The following is a 27,890-nucleotide window of genomic DNA, read 5'->3' on the forward strand; positions in this document are numbered from 1 at the left end:
AAGGTGATCAGTTGGTACTTTCAGCCTCAGCATCAGCATCCTCCTCCTCCATCCTCTCAGAAGAGGAAAAGCCTACAGCCGGTGTTTGTGTGAAGGTGTGTGTGTGGTTGTTGTTGGGGTTTTTTAATTATCCGCGACCATGGTGGACATTACGGACGTCGTGTGCCTTCTCGTCCCGCTGGCGCTGCTCGCCGGGTCCAGCTTCCAGACGGACGTGAGGAGCGTGAAGGAGGCGGACAAGACGGGGAATTTCATGGAGGATGAGCAGTGGCTGTCCACCATTTCACAGTACAGCCGCAAGCTCAAGCACTGGAACCGCTTCAGAGACGTAAGTCCACCGCTGCTGCTGCTGCTGCTGCTGCTGCTGATGGTTATGATGATGATGGAGAGATGTTCAGTATAATGCGGTACAAGATGCGCTGCTGATGCGGGGACACGCACATGCACGATCATTTAGTAAAACATAGTTACACCACACAACACAAGTTAGTGCTGCTGCTGTTGAAACATTTGCACACACACACACACTGGATATGTACAAGCACACAAAACAATAGAAATAAGAAAATGAAAATACAATAAGTAGTGGTGGTACAATGAATAAGATATGAGCAACCGAGTGTATTGAATCAACAGTAAAGTTTAGACAAAGGAAACTGTGAAATAGGATTAAAATCTTAAAATATATATATTAATATGTAGATTAAGGAAGGCCCAAAAACATATTTAAAGTATAGAAGGATTGTGTTCATATAGCCTTTCAATCTTTTTTATTTTGTATATGTGTCATCTCCACAAATGTTCATGTTTACCTAGTTTTATTTCCCTCTAAGAATTAATCCAAACAGTCTATATATGAATGAAATGTGTAGCTACTACAGGGGCTGACCTCCTGGACCTCAAACTCAAAATAAAGCTCTAACACAATCCATAGGCTGTTTCTCTTCCCACTTTTAGCCCTTTGTTAATAATAAGCAATTAATGTTTTAGCCTCTGCTTCACAGCAGGAGCACCTCTTCCATCATACTGACCCAAATATGGCTTACCTCAGATGTGCTTTCCCAGATGCGTCCCTGGAGATTTCACAAACAAGAGAATTAAGCAATTAGAGCAAGGGCTGGCTGATTGATTGATGCACATATTCACCTACTGAACAAACTAAACTGGGCTGCAGAGATTGATGAAAGCCTGCGGGGCATGTTTGTGTGTATGTATGCACAGTGATGTATTGCTGTATGTATAGAGGTAGTTTTGCCTCCAGCTCTGTGAAATGATTAGAAATGATCCCAACAGGATTTGGACAATAGTGCAGTTGGATTATGTTCCATATGACTCCTGTTAATTGGGTTTTAATTGATCCAGGTTGATCACTGCAGCACGTGATAGGTTTCATTATTGGATTTGAAATGTGAGCAGTTGGCTGGAGCGTCTGTATGAGAGCGATGCAGGAGGAGACCGTGAGCCTTTCTTCAGAAAAATCATACACCTCTGTAAATAATGAGCTGAGGGCGTCCCTGATAAAGAGGTGGATCATTGTGAAAAATTGGCCTCCTGGGTGCAGATTAGTTTGATTGGTTAGAGAAGGACCTTCACTCTCTATGCAGCACATGAGGATGTTCAAAACATAAACACCTGGAGTATTTAGAGCATCCCCAGATAGAATTGGTGCAGGGAAATCTTCTTCTTTTTCTTCTTCTTCTTCTTCCTTCTTCTTCTTCTCTACAGCATTTAAGGGTTTGCTATCCAGTATGATGTCACTTGCTCTATTTTCCCCTTTTTTCTCAGTTTAACATCAAAGCTGCTGAGCGGTTGCACATCTCTTTCATGATCATTATTCCCAGGAGTCATTTACTTAATGTGCGTTGTGTGTGTGTGTGTGTGTGTATGTGTGTGTGTGTGTGTGTGTGGGTGTGTGTGTGTGTACAGCTCATGTGTGCATGCTTACATGCATGATTATGTCTATATTTGTGCAAGATGTGTGTGTGTGTGTTCTGAGGTCCTGGTCAAGGTTAGTGGTAAGATATTACTTGTGGTTAGGTTGAGGTTAGGGTTAGACATGGTCATGGTTAGGTGTAAGGTTTTGGTAAGGCTGTCAACAATGAATGGAAGTCAATGCAAAGGACAGGTGCACAACCCAGTGCGTGTGTGTACTCATTTGCAAGTGCATTAGAGGGCAGAAGTATTTATGTCTCTGGTGATGATGATGATGACAGCAGAAACATCAGAGAAGTGAACCACTGAACCTCCCGGGGGAATCGCAGATAGAAACAGCTTTGATTCCAGCTTGCTGCCGTAGCAACAGCAGTCTGTTTGTTATGGTGTTGAAATGGAGCCTGTACCGTTGGGAGTTACACGACTCTATCCCCCTCACCAGTCCCGCTTCAGGGGGCGGAGGAATGAGTGGAAACATCCTTTATTAAGATTTTTAATATCATTAAGACCCTAGACGTCTTCCACTAAAATATAATTTGTGCAGCAGCTAGTACTTTCTTGATGATTCTTAATGAGAGCTGCTGAATATTGAATATAATGAACATTTAATTGGTGCTGTTTCATGTTGGTCTTTGAGCTATAGAAAAAAAAGGGTTCAGTCTCTGGGAATTTGTCAGTTGATGTATTAAGGGCTGCCAATGACACACTTATAGGTATTCAGATTACACAAATTGATGTTGATGTGCACAGTCCTCAGAGAGCTGAATGTTGAATATTAATTCAACACTGGAAAGCAATATTCAAAGCTGCGAAACATGAAAGATGAGCTCAAACACACACGTAAGCCCTCAAACACACACACACACACACACACACACACAAGCGGCAGAACAAACACTGTAAATATTTCATATTTATTCTCTTACGAAATGTAAAAAGCAGATTCAGGATAAGAGTCTCCCTCACTCCCAACAAAAATGGCTCCCACACTTCAATCTATTTCAGGGAGACGATTAGATTTAACAGTTACAGGCAACAAATAACAGAATGGGATACCTTCAATCCTTTAATCTGACAGGTGCACTCAACATTTCATTCCACTAATGCAGCAGATGCAGGGTATATAAATAAATAATTCTGCTGGACGAGGCAGGGCAGTCATGGAAACTGAACACAGAGTTGCTTTAGTTAAAAGTGGAAAGTTCTTTACTGTTAAGGAACCATTAACATGGAGGTTTAAATAGAAATAGAGCTCTAATAGCTGGTTCAATATGGAGACATGCAAGCAGCTAGAAATAATTGCATCTATAGGATTCTAAAAATACATCTCGTATACTCATTCTCATTTTTAAGAACAGATACTTAAAGAAATTTAGCTCAGCTCAGAGAAATTCACAGACTCGTCATAGGGACAATTAGATGTCAACGGGGCTCACCTCATCACTAAAGTCTATCTTCATTTCAGTATGAAATTACCCTAAATGGCTGGAGACCAGGGACGTTATGCATATCAGATCCAATCTGCTGTGTCTAATAAAATTTAATCAACAGTAAATTCTATTTTTTTTGCTCAACTTCCCTTGTAAAAACTGCTCGGTCCATGGAATCCTCGAGCCGTGGTTCAATGTTTAATTCATGTTGATTTTATACAAACTCAGATATGAGCTGAGGATTGGGGCATGTTTATATAAGTTCTCCCAGGAGGGGGATGTTTAATGTCAGTATTCATCACAGGAAGGGGTCAGAATTTAAGATTTTAGGTTTTTATTTCATTATTTCTCTTTGCTCTGTCCGTGCCTAGTGACTCTTTATCTTAAAAAACACACATACGTGCGCACTCATGCAGCTCTGGACCACCCAGTACCAATCCTGCCTGCACCCGTTATCCAACCACTTAATGTTTAATGAGCAGAAAACACTTGGTGCCAGCACAAAGAAAAAACATCACATCCCATCCCTCGTCGATGCCAGTGGATTAAATATGTAGACTGATGACAGGACTTGCTGCAAGTTCTGGCAGATGTTATTATGATGTGATGTGTTTCTCCTGCACAACCCTGGTTGTTTTTTATAGAACATTTAATCGGATGTTTACCTGGTTGACCTTTAGCTGATTTTCTCATTCTCCTAAACTGGCTAAACTCCAGCAGAATTTCAACACTGTCACTGCTCCTTTTTATCCTTTCACTAATATAGGAAACATAATTGTGGATAATGGCATCTGCAACACTGGAGCCAAATACTCCATTACAGACTATCCATTCAGTAAATTATCATCTGCAGTCTTGCGCGCAGTCTGGCTTTCGTATATATCGAAACCTTCGACTGCCTCCATGCTCTCTGATATTAGAATAGACTGCTATTGATGCATTAATGCTATGAGCGATGATAACAGCTAATCAGAAATCCATTAGTCTATCCCATCATACTTTGTTCTGACGTAAGTCGTCCTCATCGGCCGCAACTGCCTAGAAGTCGGTTGGCAATGCAGATGGAGTGGTTCTCAATCACCACGGACACTTCTCAGAGCTTCAGTCTGGTCGGTCAGGATTTGAACGCATTACTGGTGTGCCGTGGGGTGTCTTGGATGGCTACCAAAAGCTTAGGTGGGCTGTAATTGAGTAGAAGGTGAGAAAAAAAGAAAAAAAGAAACAGCCATTCATCGTACCTCGCTGGCACGACTACAGCTGCTTCCCACTACAGTACAATAGCCACAGCTGAAGGGCACAGGTGCTGCGGGAGAGACAGGGAGACGATCTGATAAGTGTAGCGATGAAAAGTGATAAATATCAATTTTCGCTGCAGGTGCAATTGGGTATAAAACTAGATAAAGTATTTTCACCCAGAATAATAGCTGCAGAAGACGACTGGACTCTTTGAGGCATTCTTTTGACAACACTCCGCTTTGCAGATGCCAGAAACCCCTGCAAGCATTTCACACGCCTGACTTCTTCGAATGACCTGCTTCTGTGTTGGCTACACCTGGGAGTCTGTTTGCCAAATAGGTTGCTCGCTGCAAAATCCCCTTACATTCAGGAATCTGTCTGTTATTAGATCTTTGTGGGATACATCCAATGTCCTGCTGTGGTTACAACACAGTAAACAGCCCAGACATAAGCTACAGTAAAAGCTTTAAAATACTGCAAACAGTTATGCATCATGACGTTTGCTGATATGAATCCAGATGTAAAACAGGACAATTAAAGAGTCATATTTAAAAGCAACTCTCTTACACCTCTTAAATTATTATAAAACCGTAGATGACCTTTGAAATTATGCAAGAGAAGTTCAATTAATCAAACCCTTTTCCCCCCTTTTAAAACTAACAATAATTCAAAGTCTTATTACCTTTGGGTTTAAGCCAGAGTGAGTCACCACCTGTGTGAGATCAGCTCCTCTGAGTACAGCCGCTGATACAAGAGGATGAATTTCAGAATGAAGTGGTTGAATATAAATCCAGATGTTTAAGCCATGAGAGCCTGAGAGTGAGGTTGTTGAGAAAATGGCTGTAGCTAACTCAGAATGAAATGCGTATAAATACAGATATACAAACCCAAACCCCACAGTGTATGGAGTTCTGGAAAGAAAGTGTTGACCAAGAAGATCTCCTAGTCAGTCAGATAATTCATTGTACGCTCATAGCTGATCAACTAGACACGATGATGTTATGTCAAGAATAGTCTCTAGAATAGACTATTCTTTAATGGAATAATAAAAGAATAGTCTTTGTTTGTCTGTAGCTGTAACCATGAGAAAGTCAGGCTAACTCGTTTACTGTCATGACTCTGGACTCTGAGATGGAGAGTTTTTGTTTTTTGTTGGACACTTTTCTTTGTGGACATTTTGCTTGTGTTTGGTTGTTTTCCCCTGAGTTCTCAGTTTCCTGTTTTATTTTGAAGTTTTTACTCCTCCTGTGTCTCTGGCTTCACTTCCTGTCTATGTCCTATTTCCGGCCCTTGTGATGGACGCCACCTGTTGCTCACGTGTTCAGTCAACCTACCTCCCTCGTGTGTAGGAGTCTTTTTCGTTTGTCTGCGTTCGTCGTGTCTCCTTTAGCTCCTGTCACATTGTTCTCTTGTGGACTTTATTTTTGTAAGTACCTTTCCCTTTTATTAAATTACACTTTTGTTTTGCCACTGAACTTTGCTTCTGCAGTTTTGGTTCCACCTGCACACCTCAACTCTGACAGTTTACTATACCTTCAGGAATAGCTTCATGTTTTATTCCTTTCAAGGCCAGGAGTATTTCAAATTACTGTAAGTTAATTAATGAACTACACACAGACCCGGAACTGAGCAGCCTGTGTTTGTTTAGTTATGTCTGAAATCAAGCATCCATTGTTTCAAAGTTTATGACACATCCAATTTTGATCTTGAATCTTTGCTGTCATTGTAAACTTTATATTGCCATGTCAGAAAAGAAGTACTGGCTCAGGAGGTAAAGCGGGTCATCCACTATCTTGAATGTCAGTGGTTTGATCTCCGGCTCCTCCAGTCCACATGGAGCTGATCAAGCAACAATAGCAAGTCAATACCAAAACATGATATTTCACCTCATTTTTATAACATCAAATAACTTTAAATTCAACCCTACCAGAATCATGCACACTTAAAATGACGCAAACCATCTATGAAATTTTTTTTATTTGGCCTGTTATTTGACAAAAATACTTTTGTCCATATCACAACTGTTAACATGGAGAGGGCAGGATCTATGATCTATACTGCAGCCAGCCACCGGGTAGCGATGAAGATGCTTTGGTCATGTTATGTTTAGATACAGCCACTGGGCAAAACACCCATAAATCCATAAATGAATGATGTGAGAAAACGTTGGAATCTATTTGAAGAAATCTTTGCAGCATTAGATGTGAGTAGTGAGATGATTGGTCTTATGCAACAGAAAAAAGAGACAGGTTTCCCTCCACGGCTTCTGAACTGGTTGTGATTCTCTTATTCGATTACATTGTTGTAGAGTCCCCTGTCTCAACTCATCTAATCCTTCTTGTGGCCACTACCAAGGAAAAGTCATTGATTTTCCGTTGTTGTTACAGGTCTGTTTTTTTTTTTTTTATCCGGGAGAGTTTGGTATTTTAACTGAAGTGTAAAGGTTCTGGCTGTTTGTACCAGATTCTCAAGGGTTGCAGACTGTTTTCTCATTTCCTGCGGGGCCCTGAGAGGCACCAGGGCTGATTTTATTTATAGATAGTGAGTACAGGGTTGGCATGGGTGCACTGAGACTTTTTGGACTAAGTGTGATTTTCTATTTTATTTAATTTTTTTATGGCTGTATCTCTGTGTGTGGGTGTGTGTGTAGAGCTCTATAACGAAGTAAGAATGAAGAGAATAGATACTTTATTAATCCCTCAAGGGGAAATTATTTTTTCACTCATTTTTTTTTTTTTACATGCATTTTAACTCCGAAACACAACCACAAAAACACAAAGGGCTCATAGGCATGCAATATGGAGAGAGATGGTGGAGTGAATGTCTATGAAATCAACACTGTGTCAACTTTACTGCCAGATTCAGTGAAAACAGTCAGGTTTTTTGGTCCTGTATTTCTGTGTGTAGCGAAGAGGAAAAAGCAATTCACAGTTTACATACTCGAGTAACATTTTTTGAATCTGGCTTTGGATTTGATCTGTTCCCCATTCTCTTGTTTTTCAGACATCAATCATCTCTACTTGAGTGTGAAAAAATGGCATCAGAGCCTCGCTTGAAGAAGGCAGGGAATTATTATGTATAAAGCACAATATCCATAGAAGTCACAGCGTGAGCGTCGCACAATTCAGTGCAGACGTAAATTAATATGCCTTCGGTGTGAAAGAGATTAATCATGAATGAACCAGTGAGGAGAAGCTGAGTGCATGAAGCTGAGTTCATTCATGTGTCAAAATGCATACAAAATATACAGTGATTCCATATGAAAGAGAAGAAAGCTGTGTAGCATTTAAAATGTTTCAGTCTAATGTATAAGATTTTAATTTATCTTACTTCTATCATTTTTTGTAACTAAATCCATTTGTTTCTGTTACTGTGTTTGAACTGGGGGATTATTAGACAAAGCACCGCTCTGTAATAATGAAGCCAAGCTTGCAGCCGCTAGTCCTTCAAGTCTCAATGCACATGACATAAAAAAAGAGCATATCTTTATATGCTTTTATGGAAAATGAAGTCAGTATAGTTCCGTGCAGAAAGCACATCAATGGTGTTTAGATACAGCACAATGCATCAAAAAAGGATACATGAGGATAAATCAACACAGCAATCTGTCAGTGTCATAATTCTGAATTCAAATCAAAGTCTATGTTTAAACCCATGAACATGTCTATTTTCAATAACCTGAAAACGAAGAGAGGAAACACATTTCTCAAAATCTTTTTTTATTTGAATAATTTTCTGATGGCTTAACAGGTTATATAATCAAGTGCTTCTCTTGGGAAAAGAGAAAAAATGGACAAAGGAAAACAGAGAATGGGCATAGTTTGGGTTGAAGAAATATGTTTTAATTATTTTCGCTAAAGCTGTCCTTGGATACGAGCATTACTTTGCCTTTCACATATGAAGAACAAAGCCAGACATTGTCAGAGTCAAACACGTTTACAACAGGAACACCTCCAAAGCGTCCAGGCGAGGGGTGGCACCCATCGGTGGAACATGCAGGGTGCAGATCATATAAATTATAACGCAGAGATCACAGGTTTTCTACATTATATCAACACCAGCATCTGCACAGTTTCCAATTTGACATCTTTGGTGTTTTCTACATGTCTGGCATTTCTTATTGATGATTGTAGAACTCGCCCGCTCACTCTTGGAGAATTCTCCAGATATTATCGTTCAGTAATATTACATGCGCTCACATGGACATTCTACAGAGTTTTTGTTAATTTCAGGAGAATATCCTGTTCTGTGCATGTCTGAAAACCACAGCTCTTTCCCCTTTCATCCATTGATCTCCTCCCCAAAAGTACTAACCCCTACTTGACCTTCTATTCACCCACCCCGCTCTTCTCTCTCTTAGATAAGCTCGGCACTTGACTCTCAGCGTTTGATGCTCTGCCTCTTCTTCTGCCTCTGCAGTCCTTTAGCATCTGCTCAGATTCCTGTGTGTGCATGCAGGAACACGGGAAGTCTGAGGCTTGCTTCTGCTGCCCTGAAGCCAGAAGCATGCGTGAAGATAAGAGGAGAACCTACAGGATGAGAATGTTGTGGAGAGGGTTGTTGTTTCATCTCAAGCGTGTCTCATGTGATCTGTAAACTAAAGCTGAGAGGATGCGAGCAGCAACACGGTCTTTATACGAGTCTCTAGGTCGGAGAAAATGATTTGATGCTGCATGTAGCACCGCAGCTGAAGAAATCCTTGAGGCAATGTCGTTTTTTTGCTTTATTTCATCAGATTTTTGGGTTATTTTTTCTGCTACATCCGTATCCAGCACATATTTTTTTCAGTAGTGTGCTACAGCAAGATTATCATGAATGTAAAATGACAACATCATTGCATGAATCCTGAAGGCACTCTTTTTTACACTACACAAATTAAATTAGGATTTATGCCATATAGTTAAAGTGGGTTACCTTCCCCTGTGAATACTACGTACTTGTGAATGTATCAAATAACTCCAGCATATCAAGTTGTCATGGACTCTATATAAAGATGGATAACACTTTTTTACTTCCTCCCATTGTACAAAAGTTAAGCCAAAATGTCCGCCAATATGGGCACTGTGATATTGTGCTTTTGACATCGTTTGGAGCTTGGGTCTTTGTGGTTGTGACAGAGGTGAGCAGCCGCTCACCCCAACTGTATAGCATCAAATAAGTAATTAAAAATCAAACTGGACACAAAGTACATTGGTGTCATAAGAACCACCTTAAATGACTGAAAACAGTTATATTCAATGTGTTTTTTGACTTTATAGTTTGGTCCATGTCCCATCCACTAGCATGGCAGAGGTGGGATGATGGCCTCTACTGCAGCCAGCCAACGGGGTGATCAAGATGACTAAGCTTTACTTTTGGGAGCTGTCATGTCAACCATCTTTATATAGAGTCTATGACAGGAAGTGCTGCTAGAGCTGTATCAGCAGCAGTCAACTGAAGTTTACATTGCACATGGACCCCTTCATCTTGAAAGGGCTTCTTGCATTTGCCTTAAGACCTCTCGGTGTGGGCAGAGAATGAAAGAGGGGACTTCAGCAGCAGAAGTGTTGGGCTTGCAGCCCTGGCCTCAGTGAAAGTCTGGAGGGAGAGATTACAGTAAGCTGGACCTTCGGTGGAGCTCAGACTCATTTGTGCAAAGCAGGTGACTTTCTTACCAAACCACTCACGTCAGCATCATTTATTTCAGCGAGGACCAAAAAACATGTTTACACTCAACTGACAAAGCCCTTTAGAGGCCGAAGTGATCCTCACTTGTTATTGAGCCAGAAAGTCTGGATAGAGGAAGGGGGGTGGGGTGGTCAGCATTGGTTTCTTTTAACCATATGAGTAAATGTGGGTAAAGTCATTCTTACCTAAACCAGGACATTGTCCTTACCAGGACAAAAAGACAATGGAACTGTATACAATTAGGTCCCGCATGAAATGACTGCAGTAGACACAGATTCTGATTGGCTCTAGTTTGCTATTTTGCTATTATTATTCTTTATTTTTGCACCAGTGCATTTGTGATGTGGAACTTAATTAATTGGGGGACAACAGAGGGGTAAACTTCTCTTCTGGCAATGGGAAAGGAGTCAATCGCCTTTTTTGCAGGTTTATCAGTTAAAACCTGTGTATACTCGTTAATTTTGATGTAAAATGTGCCTAAATCTACCTAAACCATAGCAAAGGAATACCAATACAGTATTTTCAGTTAATGAAACTGATTCTGAAATGTGTTATTCTGAGGGGCCTGGACCAGTTATGTATTTTATCTAGATATTTGTCCATTATGTTACATGATCTGCATTTTAAAGTGAGTTTCAAACTACACACTCAACTGTTTTTGTTCAATCAAACCTGAACCTCTGTTTGGTTTCTCATCAAGAAGCAGGCAAACATAAATAACCTTGTTTGGCATCTTTTTAAAATAAAAGATAGGAACTGGCTTACATTTACAGACTGGGATCTCCCTTGATGCTTGTGTTTACTTTGCAGCAGCTCTGAAGGTTCACGCATATAAAAGTTTTGGCCAGAAGAACACTTATGCATGAAAATCAGAGACTGGGGGTCTGTGTGGGCTGAAGTCAGATGCTGTGGTAAATTTTATGACCCTTAGTGGTTTTTGATGCAAGATGTTGCTCATACATCGCAGACCTGTGCTGTTCTGCATGGGTGGATGAATTCACTAAAGGCAGATATTAACTATAATTGTGAAGAAAAGGTCAGATATGAACCTTCATCCGGCAGATGAGCCTGCACGGATCTCCACATGAGAGTGATATTACTGTGTCCTTTGGTAGTGATGAGGCATCAACGCCCTCCCGCTGTCAACATGAACAAACCCCTCAGGATAACCACAGTGAACACTAAGTGCACATGACAGCTGACATTTACACAGGAACATCCGTCAGTCACACACACAACCTGTCAGATAGACACGCATAGAACCTTACATTGATTTCTACCGGTTTCCTGTTAGGTCGTCTTTTTCTATCCCCACAAGTAACACAATCTTTGTCTGTCCCTCCGTTCAATCCTTGTGAACGCAATATCTAAAGAAATGTCTTTAAATTTGGAACAAATGTTAACTTGGACTCAAGAAATGAACTGATTGGCTTTTGGTACACGAAGGTCAATGGTCAAGGTCACCGGGACCGTCACATTTTTGAGCTTGTGATCGCAACAGCTCTTGAAGGAATCAGCAAACAAACAAAGGTTTGTTTGGACTCAAACAACTGATTACATTTTGGCAGTGTGCTCATGTTCTTGTGAACAGGATTTATCAGGAAATGTGGCACAAATGTTACTTTAGATTTCAGTGGTCGAAGATCAAGGTCACAGGGTCATGGTCACAGTGCATGGCAGTAATTCTAGTTTAGAGATCTTATTGCCAATGTGCTGTTCCTCTGGTGTTGACTCCAGTTTTTCAGTGAAGAGACTCATCAGGTACAGAGATATAAGAGATACTGTGATCTGCCAATCAGTACATTGGAGCCCGGCAGCAAGGCAAACAGTCTGCGTTGTTTGAAGCAGAGGGTAAGCTGCTCCGTTGTGTTTAACAAGAGGAGCTCTGATATGATGATGTTATCAGGTAAATCTCAGAGCTCCTGGGTACAGCCGAGCGTTTCCAGCTCTCATCCAGCCTCCTTTAATCACGTTTGTGTATAAACCAGAAGCCTTTTCATCACGACTTTGGTCCACAAATCTTTTTCGAGTGATGCAACTCCTCTGCTGTGTGCTCAACTTGTCGCCACGCACTGCGTTTCATGCTCAATTTCATTATACACTCAGGAGAATTTATTTTCCCTGAATACATTTTCTGCAACCGTTCTTTTATGAATATAATGATTTCCCGTCCTGTCAGCACAGCAGGACACTCTCCTCATCGTTTCTGGCAGAAACGCAAACACAGAGGCTGCTAAATAATGCAGGAGCTGAGCATCAATAAAGGAGACATGGGAGGTGTTAAATTAATGGCCAGGTCATAAACTCTTTGAGGTCTTATACCCTGCTAATACATGACTCCATTAGGCCCAACAAGGTTAAACTGCCGGTCTGACAATCATTCATGAAGCCCAGCTGGAGTGTTGAGTTCAAAAATCCAGGCGCATGCCAGTTTATTGGGAGTGATCTTTATTTCACTGAGAAGGGGAAGTGTGCTTGACGCGGCAGTGAGCAGAGAATGAGAACACCAGTGCAGTTTGGTAGATTTCAGCGTTTTGGTGTTTGGAGTGCTTGCAAGCGATGGAAATATTTACCTCTGAAATAAAACTGTGAGGGTCAAGGAAGAAGGTCCCAGCTTTCATGAGGGCTGTTTATTTCATGTGTTGTGTCAGGATTCATCGCCTTCCAGGGAGCTGTTTGGCACACGCTTTACCGTACAGTAAATGTTTACGGTGATGAGTAAGTCATCGCTAAGGAGGAGCAGAAGGAGGGTTGGCCGATTGTAAATATCTTGAAATGACTCATGTTCAGACAGCAAATATGCTCAAAAGGCTTTGCATCTGTACTGTCTCCTATGGGATCCCTTATTTATTTAGAGAAGCACAGGCGGATTTGTGTTTAACTTAATGCACTCACACCATCTTGAATTTTCAGTTTCAATATAAAAAATTTCCTCAGAAAGGTCCGTACTATCAGTGTATGATGATCTTACTTTAATATTAAAGCTTCTGCATAATTTCTGAATCAGTTTCTTAATGATGGGATCCGATAAGAATATAAAGATTTCTTTCAAAGCTTCATGTTTTTTTCTCTCTCATTTTTGTTTTCTTTATTTCCATGCATCAATCAACGGAGCTGTCAAAGGGTCATGCTGATTTTTTTTTTTCGAGAACTGCTTTTATGTTCCCTTGCAATAGTTTTGTATTATCTGGCAATAGTTTCTCATTCCCATAATAAATCCAACAGCATCCTGCAGATCACCATTCTGCGTTCTTCTAGATAGACCTTAGTTTTTAGTTTAAGTTTACTTTCACTAATGATATAACCATGCTTTAGTGAGCAGCAGTATTATATCAGTACTTTATGCCTAGTTCAAAGTAAAATCCAGTAAGTTGATCCGTAGTGTGGGGCTGCGGTGGTAGAAGATAAGCTACATATTGCTCAGAAGGAATAGAAGAGGATGGATTTAAAGACAGTATTGTGAAGTTGTGCAAATGTATTACGAGAAAAAGCAAACGTTTTGTGAGACATAGCAAAATGCATTGTGAGGTAACACAAAAGTAATCCTCAGAAAATCTGCTTGCCAAATTTCAAGAAATTGTGATGACGTTTGTAGTGTTCTCTTCTTTTTATTACCAAGCTGCTGGTTAATCTGACATAAGAATGTTTGTCTCTACCTTCACTGTGACTGTGTCTTAATAACTCATGAATATTTAAGGTTATTAAGAAATGCTTCAGTATGAACATAAAAAGTCAGCTTTCTTGTGGCTTTACAGTGTCATAGAATGCATCTTAAAACCCTGTATCTAAATATACATGTCTCTTCCTCACTAATATTGGCTCTTCTTTCTCTTTCTTGCCGTCATTCCACCAGGAGGTAGAGGTCAGTTCTCCGTTTTATTCTCCCACAATTCTCCAGCTGCCTTTGTATGATTATGTCTTCTTCATTCATGACACATTCTCTTGTCTTTTTGTGTCATTATCTCTTCTTCTCCATCCATCCTCCCCGCTTCTTTTTTATTTTTTTTTCTCACATCATCTCCTTCAAGTTGCCCACTTTAATTAGAGCGATTAATGTTGTAATCAAGTAAGAAAAGACATAAAAGGCAGCTCACCCCCAGAAGCCATATGTCTCACAAATATAGACATCGGGTGCAAATTTGTTAGGCTCATTTCCACACAGATCAGCCACAGTAGTACTCGCCTATCTCCAGTGTGTGACTCACTCAATTAATTGTCATGCTGCAAGACTAATGCACACATTATAATCAGCGTGCAAGGATAATGTAAACAACATCCCTTCTTCTCTGCAGACGACAGTGTTAATGTTTTTTGAAATCAGCGACAATGTGCTCAGGCCTGCAGTGTGAATTATCCTGTACTCGCTAATAAAATACTGTTTTCTTTGTGTTTCTGCAGGATGATTACGTCCGTACTTGGGATGAAAATCAGGGCTCAAGTGACAGTAAGTCTCACACCATCTCATGTCTTTGTAACTATATAAGTCCATGAATGTCATTTAATGTAAGTGTTTTGTTGGGTTTCGCTACTTTACAGTCACACCTACATATGCAATTATGTTTGTGCCTTTAAAAAAAAAAGAAATGATTATCATGCATTCTGTTGAGTAAACCAGTTTTACTCAACAGAATGCATTAGTTTAGTTGGTTCAAATGATATTCTTTCTACCTGATAGTAATTTTTCTGTTCATGCTATATTGGCCAATGGAGTATTTATAAGAAAAAAAGATTGTTTTTGAAAAATACTTTTTCCTATTGAGAAAGTTGCCTTGAGATACTATTAGTCTAAAGCTATCAAACATCAAACATGAAATCATGGAAGATAGCTGCAAAATTAACTCAATTATCCTGAGTTTGCCTTTCACATATAAAGAATGCAACAGAAGATTATCTGGGTCAACAATGGGAAAATTTCCGGAACATTAAGGTGAGGGGTGGCGTCTGGAGGAGACAGGACATGAAGCACAAATTCTGTTGCGGAAAATGTTTTTATTTAGAATTATGAAATAAAAGATTTATTTTCTTTTGTCGATGATAGCATTTCCCCTGCTTTGTATGAAAGAGTGGTTTCAGATTCAAAATATTGAAATGTTTCATCACAGATTCAACATAATTCAATGAACATAATTCATAAAAGCTAAATATTAAAAAAGCTTCTTAAACTGCATGGAATTTATGCTGAGGGCGTGAAAGTGAGTCAGATTCTATGGCCTGTGTTCGAACTGCAGTACCTCCCAGATGGTCAGGGTGAGGGTTAGTTCATCATATTAGACAGCACCGAACCATGTTTGTACTCTGGGTCAGGCAATCTCTGAGTACATTTGTTTTGGTTCCTCTGAAAAAAGGTTGAAAGATGTTAGCGCTCTGTTTTTGTCTGCCTGAGTGGATCCAATGTGCCTCCCCCAGGAGATGCTAAAGATTGGCTCAACAACCCATCACTGCTTCCTTCTGATTCCTCCTTTTCCTCCTCGTCTGCTGCTCTCGAGCAGGAACCGTGTGGAGAGGCTGAACCGCTGACGTCCCTCCTTGACTCGGGTCTTAATTGAGCTGCCACAAGATTAAGTCATGACACAGAGTCGTGTTCTCAAACATTGTCGCTTGATTTGCAGCTTAAATGAAGTCAGCTGAATGGCAGAGTCCATTAGTGCAATTTCCAAGAGCTTAACAAATGACTAATTATGGTTTCAAATGAAAGGCCAGGGTGAGATAGAAGTAAAAGCACGAGATGAGGATAAGACATTGATTTAATGTGAAGCAAATGACATCAACGCTATTCCTGTCGACTCTACGGCAGTTTGGTGATGAGGAAATTGTGGATTGGTGGGAGAAGGCAAGTTAATTAGTATAAGAGAGTATGATGAGATGAAAATGGAGACGGTTATAAAATGTCTGATTTCTATTCATCTTTGAAGAGGAATCGTTTTGTTACAGATCTGAAACTAGTTGTTTTCAACACTAACTCTGGAAAATTTGGACTTAAAGAGCACAGCAGGGGATGGTCGACGTCAGTTGACATTGACGATTTATTACAAAAACCTCCAGAGTTACCTCATTATTGGACATTCTACATTTCATGAGTTACACTCAATTCCATTGTCTTAGTCAATGCCTTAAGTAGTAACCCTTTGAGGTGAAAATAGAGGTGTAGAGATTGAGGTGGTAGATGCATTGGCCTCTTCATGAACTTTCCCCACTCGCCTTTCCTAATCTTAAACAAGTTTAGTTGGAAAACTTTAATAACTTGCCTTAATACCTAACTTATGATTTATATGCCATTGACAAATTCCTTCCATAACCTTGATCAAGCATTGACACTCCTACAAATGTCTGATTTGATTCTAGTTCTACAATAGAGCAGAAATAATACAGAATCTGAGTCAACCTAACTGACATCGATGACCGTCACAAGTGGCATCTCTATAATGTAGAGTTCAGCCGTGTGTTCTGAGCTTTTCTGAAACTGTACCAAAGTTTTATAGACTTGCCTCAGGATAGCAGATGAATAGCACTTCACTACCTCTATTTCACAAAGCATAGAGCCCTTCATTTATCTATTTCCCTTTTTCTCATTTTAACACTAGTGTGCTACCTCCCTCCCATTGATCTGCCTCCTTTTTTGAATAAAGCGAAGGAGTGAAAAAGAGATTTGTCCCCGTGAGACGTCCCTAAATCAGTGTGATGTCTTTACACCTGAGTTTGGGTGAGCCCGCAGGCCTCATCTCTCAGCCGTGCAGCTCCAGCCGCCAAGCCACCACGCAGAGTAAGACAGAACGTTTGAACTGTCAACACTCCTGACATGCAGACAGCCAACGCCAATAATAGACAGAGGTAGAAATTTGCATTCAGACACTGCAGTGGCTGACTCCACTTCTGCTGGCACTGCGCTCAGTGAGAGAGAGGTCAAGGTAATTTGCTGTGGATTTCTACAGTCAATTCATCATCCAGCAACTGCTTGAATCACCTTGCTCTTAAGACACTTAACACTGCAGGAGAACAGTTGTAATTTAGACTTGTAAGAACAGAGTATATGCACTTCTTACACATGCACAAACACAGCGAAACTCACGTGTTTGTGCTCTGCATTCACAGGACTTTTTTTTTTTTTACATACACATTTAACACTATCTTAGTTTCCTAGAATCTTATCTCAGCCAGAGAGGCCAGGTGAATGGTGATTGGATGCTTTCTGGCAAATCAATGGTTTCAGATCAATGGCAGACGCTAAGATAGGAAAACATGCTGAGTCCACACTCAACAAGGTCTCGAGTTTAATACCTCTAGAGACTTTTGATAGATATTGGTACTTGGGCTGACCACACATGCACCCACAGTAAATTGCCATTGAACACCTTGTTGAAATCTGCAGCCATAGATGGACAATGGAGCAGATCTTTTATTTTCCCTTGGAAAAATCCTGCCCTCTGTAAGACCCTCTCCACTAACATGTTGTTAATCCACAGTAATCTAACAAAGCAGACTCTCCCCCAGACGAGTCCCTCAAGCTCTCTTGTACAAGTTGCACACATCTTGTGATGACTACAACTCTCAACCTCCAAAAACAACCACTACGATCCTCCAGGGACCACTGCTGCCCTTTTCACCTTCACACTCCAAACAATGTCCCAGTGCCACCCCTCCCTGCTCTCTCTTCTCTAGCCACATGGGGCTGCTTCTATCAAACTCAAAACCCCACATTCAAGACTTGTAACATCTAAAACTAATCATTAGTCCCTGAATTATTTATCGATGGGCCAGTAATAATCGGCTCCCAAAAATCCATATGGTCTGACCCTACTTTTAAGACATGCCTCGCATGCAACTGAACCTCCTTCATTTACCATTCACAACTTACATTTCAAAATAAATCTCATTGTATATTTGTAGCTTGAATTTTAGTTATGTCCTTGTTGTTTTAATTAACTAGTTCAGCATTCGTCATGTCTGTATGCTAAACATGAAGCTAAAGCTACTGTCTGGTTAGTTTAGTATAGCATAGATACAGGAAGGAACAGCTCACCTTACTATATTTAGAAAACCAAATTAATCAAATAGCTGTGTGAAGTAACAGCTTTTACTGTTTGTCTTGACACTTGTACATACCTTGTTTCCAGTTTCTGTATGCAGCATAATTCAAGTTCAAGACCTTTTCTCTTTTCTTGGTCATTTTGCTTGTGGCTGTGGGGATTCAAGCTTGGACTAACAGTTGGAGACAAACAGAGATTTTCTCGTCCTGACTGCTACCTGGAAGACGAGATAGCACTGACAATATTAGAGTCTGAGTGTGTAAAAATAAGATAATAGGGTTCATAATGAGGATGTGGCCCCAATCTGCAGAGATAAACCTCATGCAAATCTGGACTGGATCAAACCAAGGCACAGGGAGTCTAATTAGGAGAGTTTCGCTGCTGCAGGCTTTAGTTTTATACCAAAGGAGAGTTACAAAAAAGTAAAAATGGAAGTAGGTGGGTGAATCAGAGTTGAACACGGAGAGAGTGTGGATGCGATGAAGGAAATAATGAACAAAGAATGAGAACACACAGTGAAGATGTCTGATACAATGGGAAGACAAAGGAATGTCAAAAGACGGAAGAAAGGTAGAGTGATGGACATGATTGCACAACAGGGGTTTCAGAAAGCTGAGTGGGAGAGAGAGAGTTCTCAGAAACACCAGATTGAACTGCAAGAGCGCCTGTTGCTATGGAAACGTCATCATCGCCGGCACGGCTTTAATCTGTGGAAGCCTGTTAAATTAACATGAGGCTCAGGCAGCCACCTTATGTTTCTGTGTTCACAACACAACACCGCGCCAGCATTGTAGCCGCTCGCTAACAACGAGATTTATTTACACGTTTTGCCATTAGAAAGACAGGATTATCTACTCTGTGCGTATTCTGCTTCGGCTGGGCAATAAAACAACATCAAAAGCTGTCACAATATAATTGTCATCAGTAGCAACATAACAGTGGTTCAATATATATCGATATATTTTGCTTGTGCATTGTGCGGCAGAAAGAAGAGTTACCTCAGATTTGTAGAATGATTGGCTTTTTAGCAAGTTTGTCATTTAAACACTTTTTTCGGCTGTATCGTCCAGTGCTACGCTACACTGCTACGCTACACTGCTACCACTGGTTGAATCTTCATCGTGTGGACTGAAATAAAGGCTACATAGTCTTGCCTTCCCACCTGCTGTGCTGCCTATTACTACCTTGATTTCCTCATCCTGTGTGTCAGTGTCTCAGGATTGTATGGGGGTGAAATGGCAAACCTGCAAACAAAAAAGGCAGGCAGTGACAAAAGAGGACGAGTGAGAGAAATCGCTCACAAGGCAGGGACAGAGAGATATTGTTCACGGAGATGCTCCACACTATCTAGGATACTGGGCGACCAGAGAACAAGGCTCCACTGTTGACAGTCAAAATGGATGAGGAGTCTGCATGTGGGCATTAATGCCTCCAAGCCTCACTGTTTCTCCATAGCAGCAGAGCAGTCAGTCAGTCAGTTATACAACCAGCTCAGCGATGACAGGGGGGTGTGTGTTGTTTTGGATTTGCTTCTCAAATCAGATATCTGTCGGTTCGCCTCAATAATCCTGTGATGTCGGCAGCATTAATGTATTCAGCCACTGGAGAGGACAAGAGAGGCGATCCTAAGCCTCCTTGCTAAATTATAACAGTGCCATAAAAACAGGATACAGTAGAGCAGGGGGGTGAATGAATGAATGATGCGCGACCACATCTGTCACAGAGACGGGACTTTGCAACAGTAATCTGTGAATAAGCCATATTCAGGTGCGCCGTGCCGATTGATAGTGTAAGTGAATAAAAGCTGTGGGAGTTGAAGAGAATATAGTGTGACATCCAGGTCAGACTCCAGCAGGCCTGCTAGGAACAGACAGGTGTGACATATGAGTGTGTTTGGGTGCTGACACACGGTACGGCTTTAGCTGCCAGCAGCACAGAGTGTGATGGATGACGTTGGAGTGAGGTAGCCACACAGGCCTACATCGCACGATATGTTTGTCTTTGCAGGTCACCTTAAGTTTAATCATATTTAAAAAAGTAAACGTGCCAGCGAGGTGCGAGAAATGCTGTTTCTTTCTCTGTTCCAGCACAAATCATCTTTTTCATTGAAACTTTAAGCTAAAGACAATTTTACAAAAACTCAAAACAAGTACTAATACTCTCCATCCTTTTATGTCTTTCTGTTGTGTTTTTTAAAAGGGTTTTCTACTTTCTTTAAAGCACAAGATGCTTATGCATAAATATTGGTTAGTGCACAACCAACAGTTCTGAACCAGTCTAACATTACATTGACTCTCAGGTTATTCTGAACAAATGGAGGGGAAAGATTCTGGATTTGAGACTGGGAGCGAACAGAAGCATGACAGGCAGAGAATGAGTGAAATAGTAAAAGCAAAGATACAATAGCAAATGTCTCACTTTTTTTCCCCCAGATGTAGACACCACCAAGGACCCCTGTCAAAAGGTTAAGTGCAGCCGGCACAAGGTGTGTATTGCCCAAGGCTACCAAAGAGCTGTGTGCGTCAACCGCAAGAAACTCGAGCACAGGTAAGTGTGTGTGTGTGTGTGTGTGTGTGTGTGTGTGTGTGGCCCCTAGGCAAGTACAGGGGAACTCCCATAACACACACATTAAGAAAATCTTCATGCGGTAACGGTAACATGAGGTCAAAACAACCAAGCACACAGTCTGTGGCTCGAGCTGGTCTGGGATGTTTCTCCCTGTCAGCCTCAGTGCTAATAATAAAGTTGGATCGTGCAGAGCAATACGACTGCCTGTTATTTAATGATAAGCTAATATGTTCAGACAATGTGGACGAGGGCTGTTTGCTTCATGTTCAGCTTGATGCTGCTGCCGTGTCTCTGCTCTGAATTAGCACAGCCAGAGCTGTCTCAGCTGGACTCACTGTTTGTGTTCTCTGTAGACTGAAGCAACCCGCCCTCAGGTCTCCTGATGGAAACTGTCAGCCCTGTCCCATCTCCTCCACCGGGCCTGTGTGTGGATCAGACGGGCACAACTACGCCTCAAAGGTAAACTAAGACAAAGACACAGGACTGGGAATCAATTCCAAATAATCAGCTTATCTCCTTTCAGTGGTTTCAAGTCAGTAATGCATTTTAAAAAAAACGTGATTATTCAGGAAGCAATAGTTTGTAGCTTCTATTCTGTATAATCATTCTAAGAAGTGTTATATTATGCCTTAACCATTTTTTATCACAGTGAATGGTAAATGGAATAGAAGAGAAATCTGCCAGTAAAATTCAATACAATTCAACAGCACATGAACCTTCAGCTGCAAAAATGACCAATAAGTTAAATCCACACAAAAACGAGCATTACTTTCTTCTAGAAGAAAGGATTTATTGGAGGGCTGTTGTAGATGGTTTAAGCCTTCGCTATGTATGCAAAATCATCTTGATCGCCAGCTTGTTGCACGCTAAAAAATGTTCTCAAAGATGGTTTCTGTCGTTTGAGGTATTATCACACTGACATTTGTTCCAGTGTCCATTCTTCTGGGGAGTTTGGTTCATGACTGAGACTGACTCGGTGCGTTGGCTTTTAAAATCTTTTTATTTCAATAATAGATAAAATGACTACGTGTCTTTCAGATCTTTTGTTTCTCTTTATTTCTTCGGCCTCTTTGCTCTCATCAGCGTTTCCACACAGAGCAGGGCTGCTGCTTTCAAATAAAGACTGTTGTCAACCTGCCCAGCTCTGAACTACTCACAAACAAAGGCACAGCAACCAGCTGGTGGAGCATTTAGGAGCAAAACAAACAGAGATTTCCCTCAGGAGTTGATGGAGAGCAAAACAGAGCTGAGGAAGGAGAGTGAAGATTTGACCTACATTTACAAAGCTGTATCAAGAACTGCAAATAAAATCAGTGCAGGTTCAAGTTTAAAACATACATTTAAGAACCAATTCTGTAGTTTTATTTGTGTAATGAAGAAAATAAAGGTTGAAATAATCGCTAGGTGTGCAAGGAAGGGGATACATAACTATATGCACATTCATTCACTGCTTAACTTTCTATTATATTCATGCTAGCATATTGTACACCTACTGGTCATTAACAGTATAGACCTTCAGAGCTGAGCAGCATGAAGAGACTCAGGAGAGAAAAAAAAAAGACAAAGAGTCGTAATCCACAGCCTCAGCAGGACCAATCGAGGGTGTGAGGTGACTCAATCCCATGCGTTTATTGATTTATGCTCTGTCTTTTGGATCGCTATTCTTGACTGTGCATGCAGAGGTCAGAAAGTGCATTCAGGAGCAATTCTCAGATCTGAATTAGGGCGTACAGTCAGCCACCTCATGAATATTTGATCTATGTTGCAGCAATAACTCATTTTACTTCACCTTTTGTCTCCTTTTGTTGATGTCGCCTGTGTGTGTGGGGGGGGGGCTTGTATTGCAGTGTAAGCTGGAGCAGCAGGCATGTCTTACAGGGAAGGAGCTCACCCTGAAGTGTTCGGGTCTGTGTCCTTGTCCAACCACTGCCCCCACGCCCAACGAAAGTAAATATGGTAAGATCAGACACATAACAACCATTACAATATAATAAAGATGTAGAAATAACCCTGTAGAATATATTTGAAAATAATTCATTGGTAATTACTGTGGAGTAAAACTGCAATGCTTACTAATTTTCATATTACCTCCACCAAGGAGTTTATGATTTCACCCCTGTTTGTATGTTTGCTGGTTAGTTAGTTTGTTTGTTCATGAGAAATATTACACAAAAACTACAGCACGGATCACAACAAAACTGTGGAAGGTTGTGGTATGGGTCAGGGAAGAACCCATTAATTGTACGTACAGGGTGTTCTTTGACATTTTCACTGATTTCCCAGGAAATAATTCAAGGATCTTGATGAAAACAATCATACTGACTGATTACTGAAGTGTGTGCAATTTAGTGCAGCCTGATTTAAGTGAATCTACTGCATACCATTCTACTTTATTATTTATCTCGGTCTCATGAACAATATATATGACAATCATCACAACCACAAAAATTGAAGCAAGAAATATCATAACCTTCCTGTCTCTTCGGCCTCCACAGAGAGCTGCACCGGTCAGGATCTGGCTGATCTCGGGGAGCGTCTGAGGGACTGGTTCCAGCTACTGCAGAGCAACGCCAAGCAGAACAACAACAGCAAGCCTGGGGCCAGAGCCACCGCAGTCAGCACCACATCAGGTTAGAGCTAAAGAATCCTGACCCCATTAAGAGGAAGTTACAGTGTATGCAGATAGTACACAATAAAAATAGTCCGAACAAGTCTTAGGTCTCAGACCTCGGTGAAAACAGTAGTTGTTGCCGCCACAATACAACTGTTAAAGCAAAACGATCCCAGACAAGGAGAATAAATCCCTCGCACATTCAACATTACGATTCTGCTATAGTGCAGCTCCCACCTTCATGCTTTTCTTTTGCTCTCACTGCAAGGATCCTGCTGGATATCATGTGTTTAAATATAATAAGCAACATTGCATCACATACTGGAGCATGCTGTGCTTCAGGGCAACAGGAAGTAAGCCTCGGGATGTAGTCAGACACAAGTTGGTGGCTGACAAGCACCAAGTCTAAAACTAAGTGTAAATTCTGAAGTGGAACATTTTTACATAGTACGGATGCCACATTTTCCGTTCTAATGCTGTTTTCATGAGAGAAATTGTTTTTATTTGAAATCTGATATGATTAAAGTGTGATTTCACCCCCAAGTTTTGGCTGAAACAGAGGAGAGAAGTGCTGTACTTCATACAAGAGTGCCTGTGTGAGACAGTCTGGGCTGAAGCAGCAGGAGGTATGCGGAGGGGCAGGAGAGGATGAGGGACGGCTATGAATGGAACACGATGTAGCAGTTTAAGGGTTTAGTTCCAGCAGAGATTTAAAAATGAGTGCTGCCCTCCAGATCCTCACTCGCAAGTGGTTGCTGGGAGCAGAGGACCACCCATCTTTAATTAGAGCGTACTCATTTTCTAAAATATATATAAATGTCATGATGCAGAGACGTCCCAAATGGTTGACTCTAAATAAGCATTGCCCCTGCACGGCTCAGAGCGGTTTGAAACACAAGGTAGTTATGAGCCCTGTTCAACCCATAAATTAAGATTTTATTTTTATTTGGTTAAAATGTTATATTAACACAAGCATTGGTGTGTTTAATTAAAGAACAGTCATTTTGTTTAGTTTAAAGCTTCAGAACCACATTTAAGTGTGCAAAATGTCTTATATAAAATAAATGGCTTTAGTACTGAAAGCAGGAAATATTTCTGAGCACGGTTTCATTCTCCATTTGTTCAGCCGTCCCCTGATGGAAAAATTAATGTTTGTTTGTCTGTGTGTTTGCAGTGCTGGACAGGAGCCTGGTAGCCAGCTGTAAGGACTCCATAGGCTGGATGTTTTCCAAGCTGGACACCAACAACGACTTGTACCTGGACCAGGCCGAGCTGGCGGCCATCAACCTGGACAAGTACGAGGTCTGCATCCGCCCCTTCTTCAACTCCTGTGACTCCTACAGGGACGGCAAGGTCTCCACCGCCGAGTGGTGCCTCTGCTTCTGGAGGGAGAGTGAGTACCCTGGGGGAGGACATGCATCACACCATCATGTGCCTGTGTGCTGACATATTCCCCCTGGCAAATGCATTTAAACTTAAAGGAGCTCAACTGCCCCTGAGGTGTATCTACCTCTGTCGTGCAATAGTCTTTCACTATTTGTCTTCCTGCGTACCCTCACACTCCCCTATGGGGTGAAATGGTCACTACCAGGCTCTAAAAGCATTCCTGCTGATTGTTGACAGCCTGGTTCTCCCACAGCTCTTGTAGATTGCGCCTGTAAGCCAAACAGCCGAGCAGAAACTAGGTCTGGGTACAGTTTCTTTGGTGTCATTACATTACTCACAGGAGAATTTTTAATTTTGTTTGTTTTCATCAGATATTCCTTTATTTTTACTTTTCAGAGCCGCCCTGCCTGTCTGAACTCGAGAGGATCCAAGTGCTCGACGGCGGCAAGAGAAAGTTTGGTAGGTAGCTGACAAGAAAGCGTCAACTCATCTGTGTCAGCCTTTCTTGGTTGGCGAGCTCCGTGGAGCAGATGACAAGCAGGAGGCGGGGATTAGGCCCTGATCAGGCTTATGGATTAGAACTTGATGCTGACAGACAGCTTAGGAAAGCAGCCATCAGTGTGTTTTACATGTATGTGTAAGCGTGTGAATATGTGTGTGTGTACTTGGTGTTGTGTGTTTGTACGACTGTCCGAGCTGCAGATTTTGGCTGGCTGACTGGGCTCTGAGTCAGGACTCTCCAAGGACACAGAGATTGGGGAGCATGTCTGCCAGCGCAATGCTCAGATGTTCCCTTGAAAGCCTGGACGGACAGTTCTGTTTTGTCTCATTTGTGTTAAACTTCTTTTAGCCTAATGTGAGAATAAAGTCTGAAGTATTTCACATTGCACACATCTCTTTAGAATATGAAGGTTAGGACTGGCCTCAGTGCAGTTTCCCTGGCCTTCTACACTCTTCAAACACATTCTTTCATTCATATTCGTGCAAGTGATCAGAAATCGAAAACTTTCCCATCTGGCGTCCTCCCTGATTCAGTGATGATTAGAAAGCCATCCCACAACACACCCACACATCACCCCAATATGCTGCACTGTGCTGACTTAATACTTCTTCAGCCCGGTCTTGCTGCGTGAACATATTTGTATTCATAGAATATGGAATTGTCTGCCGCATGCATTACAGTTTCACTCGGGCAGGCTGCCAATGTGTGATGAGGCATGATGCAGTATGTGTTTATCTGCTTTTGCCTTCACTGGGGTTTGGAGCCGTTACAGTATGTAAGGTCAGGGCCGCTTTACCATACCTGACTCATATTTATGTATGTGTGTTTGTGTATGTGTGTGTGTACAAATGCCAGGCCGGTTCATCCCTAGCTGCGACGAAGACGGCTACTACAGGAAGCAGCAGTGTGACAGGGGAGAGTGCTGGTGTGTTGACCAGAACGGAGGAGAAGTCGCCGGAACTAGGATTCGTGGGAAACCAGACTGCGGTAAATCCAATAGCTTCCAGCTGTCAGTATACAGTGTTATAATTGAACCTGAAAGCTGGATGTAGCAGAAAAAAAAATGGTCTGCTGTGGATCATCCCACTTCTGCACATGCATTTTGCACAAGGCTGCCTTTCTGTTGAAGGACTGAGACCCACTGCAACATAACTCACTGCAGGGACCAGTGCCACATTCATGTGTCCGAAGTCATTTGCATTCTAAAGCGCTGCTTGTCGCTGTGAGAAAAGTCTTTCAAGATAAATGAGGACTGCTTGGACTGAACCTGCGCCTGATAGAAATGGGTCGCTTGGCAAGGCTTAGAAATAGCTATTAAAATCCAGACAAAGTCAAACATATGCCCCCTTTTTGCTACTGCAGTCAGTGTTTTTAAATTGATTTCGGCATTTTTAATTGGAATAGAGTTCTCAGGAAGACATGCTGACCACAGTGCATAATTCAATCTCCCTGTATCCTCCCGTGCCCCGCATGTTGTCCATCCGTCTTTCCACAGATGATGAAATGGCGTATTCAGGTGACTTTGGCAGCGGCGTCGGATGGGAGGATGAGGAGGAGAAAGGAGTGGAGGAGACTGCAGAGGAGACTGAAGAGGAAGAGGGGGAAGTGGGAGAGGTGGATGATGGGGGATATATCTGGTAAAGGGCCAACCAGGCGTCTTGATTGTTCCAAACACACACACACACACACACACTCGCACGGAGATCCTGCAAAGAGATGGACATGGTGAAGGTCTCACACTCTGAACAACACTGGCTTATGAGGGTTGCGTGGGTCGGGAGAGGGAATATGCATATGTTATGGGAGGTTAAGGGGGTATTTAATGTTAGAGGATGTTCTTAAACTGGGCAGGGGAAGGGGGAAATATTGCTATTTAGAAATTTTGGGGTCTGGAGTCTGAATTTTGTCCCTCATACTTGTAAATCTTTGTTTTCTTCTGTTTGTCTATTAAACTATCTTTGAGCAGTTTTAGCTGATGCATATTGGAGACTCTAAGCAGCTGCAGGTGCTTGTCATGTGGTTGCGTAAAAAATTGGATAAAGATCCAGTGCGTTTCAGTATTCTAAATTGGCCTCTTGTCTTTTTTTTCAGATTATTACAATTTACATAACCAGTTTCTGGTTTAAGGCAGGAAATTAGTGACAAAGAGAAGAGAGGCCACATTAGAAAACAGAAAAGCACCTTTTTGACTTTACTGTTTACACGTCATACGCTTTGGCTCATATGTGACAGTAGTGCTCTGTCTCATCCATGACTTATTAAAGAGAAGTTTCTCACGCATCACTCTTTAGCTTGTATATAATGTGTGTATCAGAAGACAGATTGTCACCTATTAGTCCCATTATCAATGCCTTGAAAGACGAGCAGAACAAACTGCTCAGTTGGCAAGTGTACATCATATCATAATGTGGAACAATTATTGTGTTTAATAAAAAAAAATTAAATAAACTGGTCTTTGTGGTCCAGCAGGCCACCATACATCTGCATCCGTGCTCTTTTTCTTATTTACTGACAGATTTTAGCACAAAAATGAT

At 41.4% G+C, this 27,890-nt stretch overlaps 1 protein-coding gene across 1 annotated transcript; it reads left to right on the plus strand.

Moving 5' to 3' along the window:
- spock2 (SPARC (osteonectin), cwcv and kazal like domains proteoglycan 2) lies at positions 1 to 27,834 on the plus strand. The gene is made up of 10 exons (XM_020097054.2): positions 1 to 328; positions 14,664 to 14,709; positions 20,722 to 20,836; positions 21,211 to 21,316; positions 22,705 to 22,813; positions 23,353 to 23,487; positions 24,643 to 24,861; positions 25,251 to 25,313; positions 26,212 to 26,343; positions 26,852 to 27,834. Exons 1-10 carry the CDS (start codon positions 140 to 142, stop codon positions 26,995 to 26,997), a joined length of 1,260 nt encoding a protein of 419 aa, XP_019952613.2. The 5' UTR covers positions 1 to 139; the 3' UTR covers positions 26,998 to 27,834.
- The last annotated feature ends 56 nt before the right edge of the window (positions 27,835 to 27,890 follow it).

This window comes from Paralichthys olivaceus, chromosome 14 (genome assembly GCF_024713975.1).
Source record: "Paralichthys olivaceus isolate ysfri-2021 chromosome 14, ASM2471397v2, whole genome shotgun sequence".
Taxonomy (NCBI): domain Eukaryota; kingdom Metazoa; phylum Chordata; class Actinopteri; order Pleuronectiformes; family Paralichthyidae; genus Paralichthys; species Paralichthys olivaceus.

What these genes read in the sequence shown, in the direction of transcription:
- spock2 (XM_020097054.2), top strand. Translation starts at nt 140, where the DNA reads ATGGTGGACATTACGGACGTCGTGTGCCTTCTCGTCCCGCTGGCGCTG. An exon ending in CGCAGTCAGCACCACATCAG is followed by an intron (nt 23,488 to 24,642) that starts GTTAGAGCTAAA and finishes GTGTGTTTGCAG; the next exon opens with TGCTGGACAGGAGCCTGGTA. An exon ending in CCTCTGCTTCTGGAGGGAGA is followed by an intron (nt 24,862 to 25,250) that starts GTGAGTACCCTG and finishes TTTACTTTTCAG; the next exon opens with AGCCGCCCTGCCTGTCTGAA.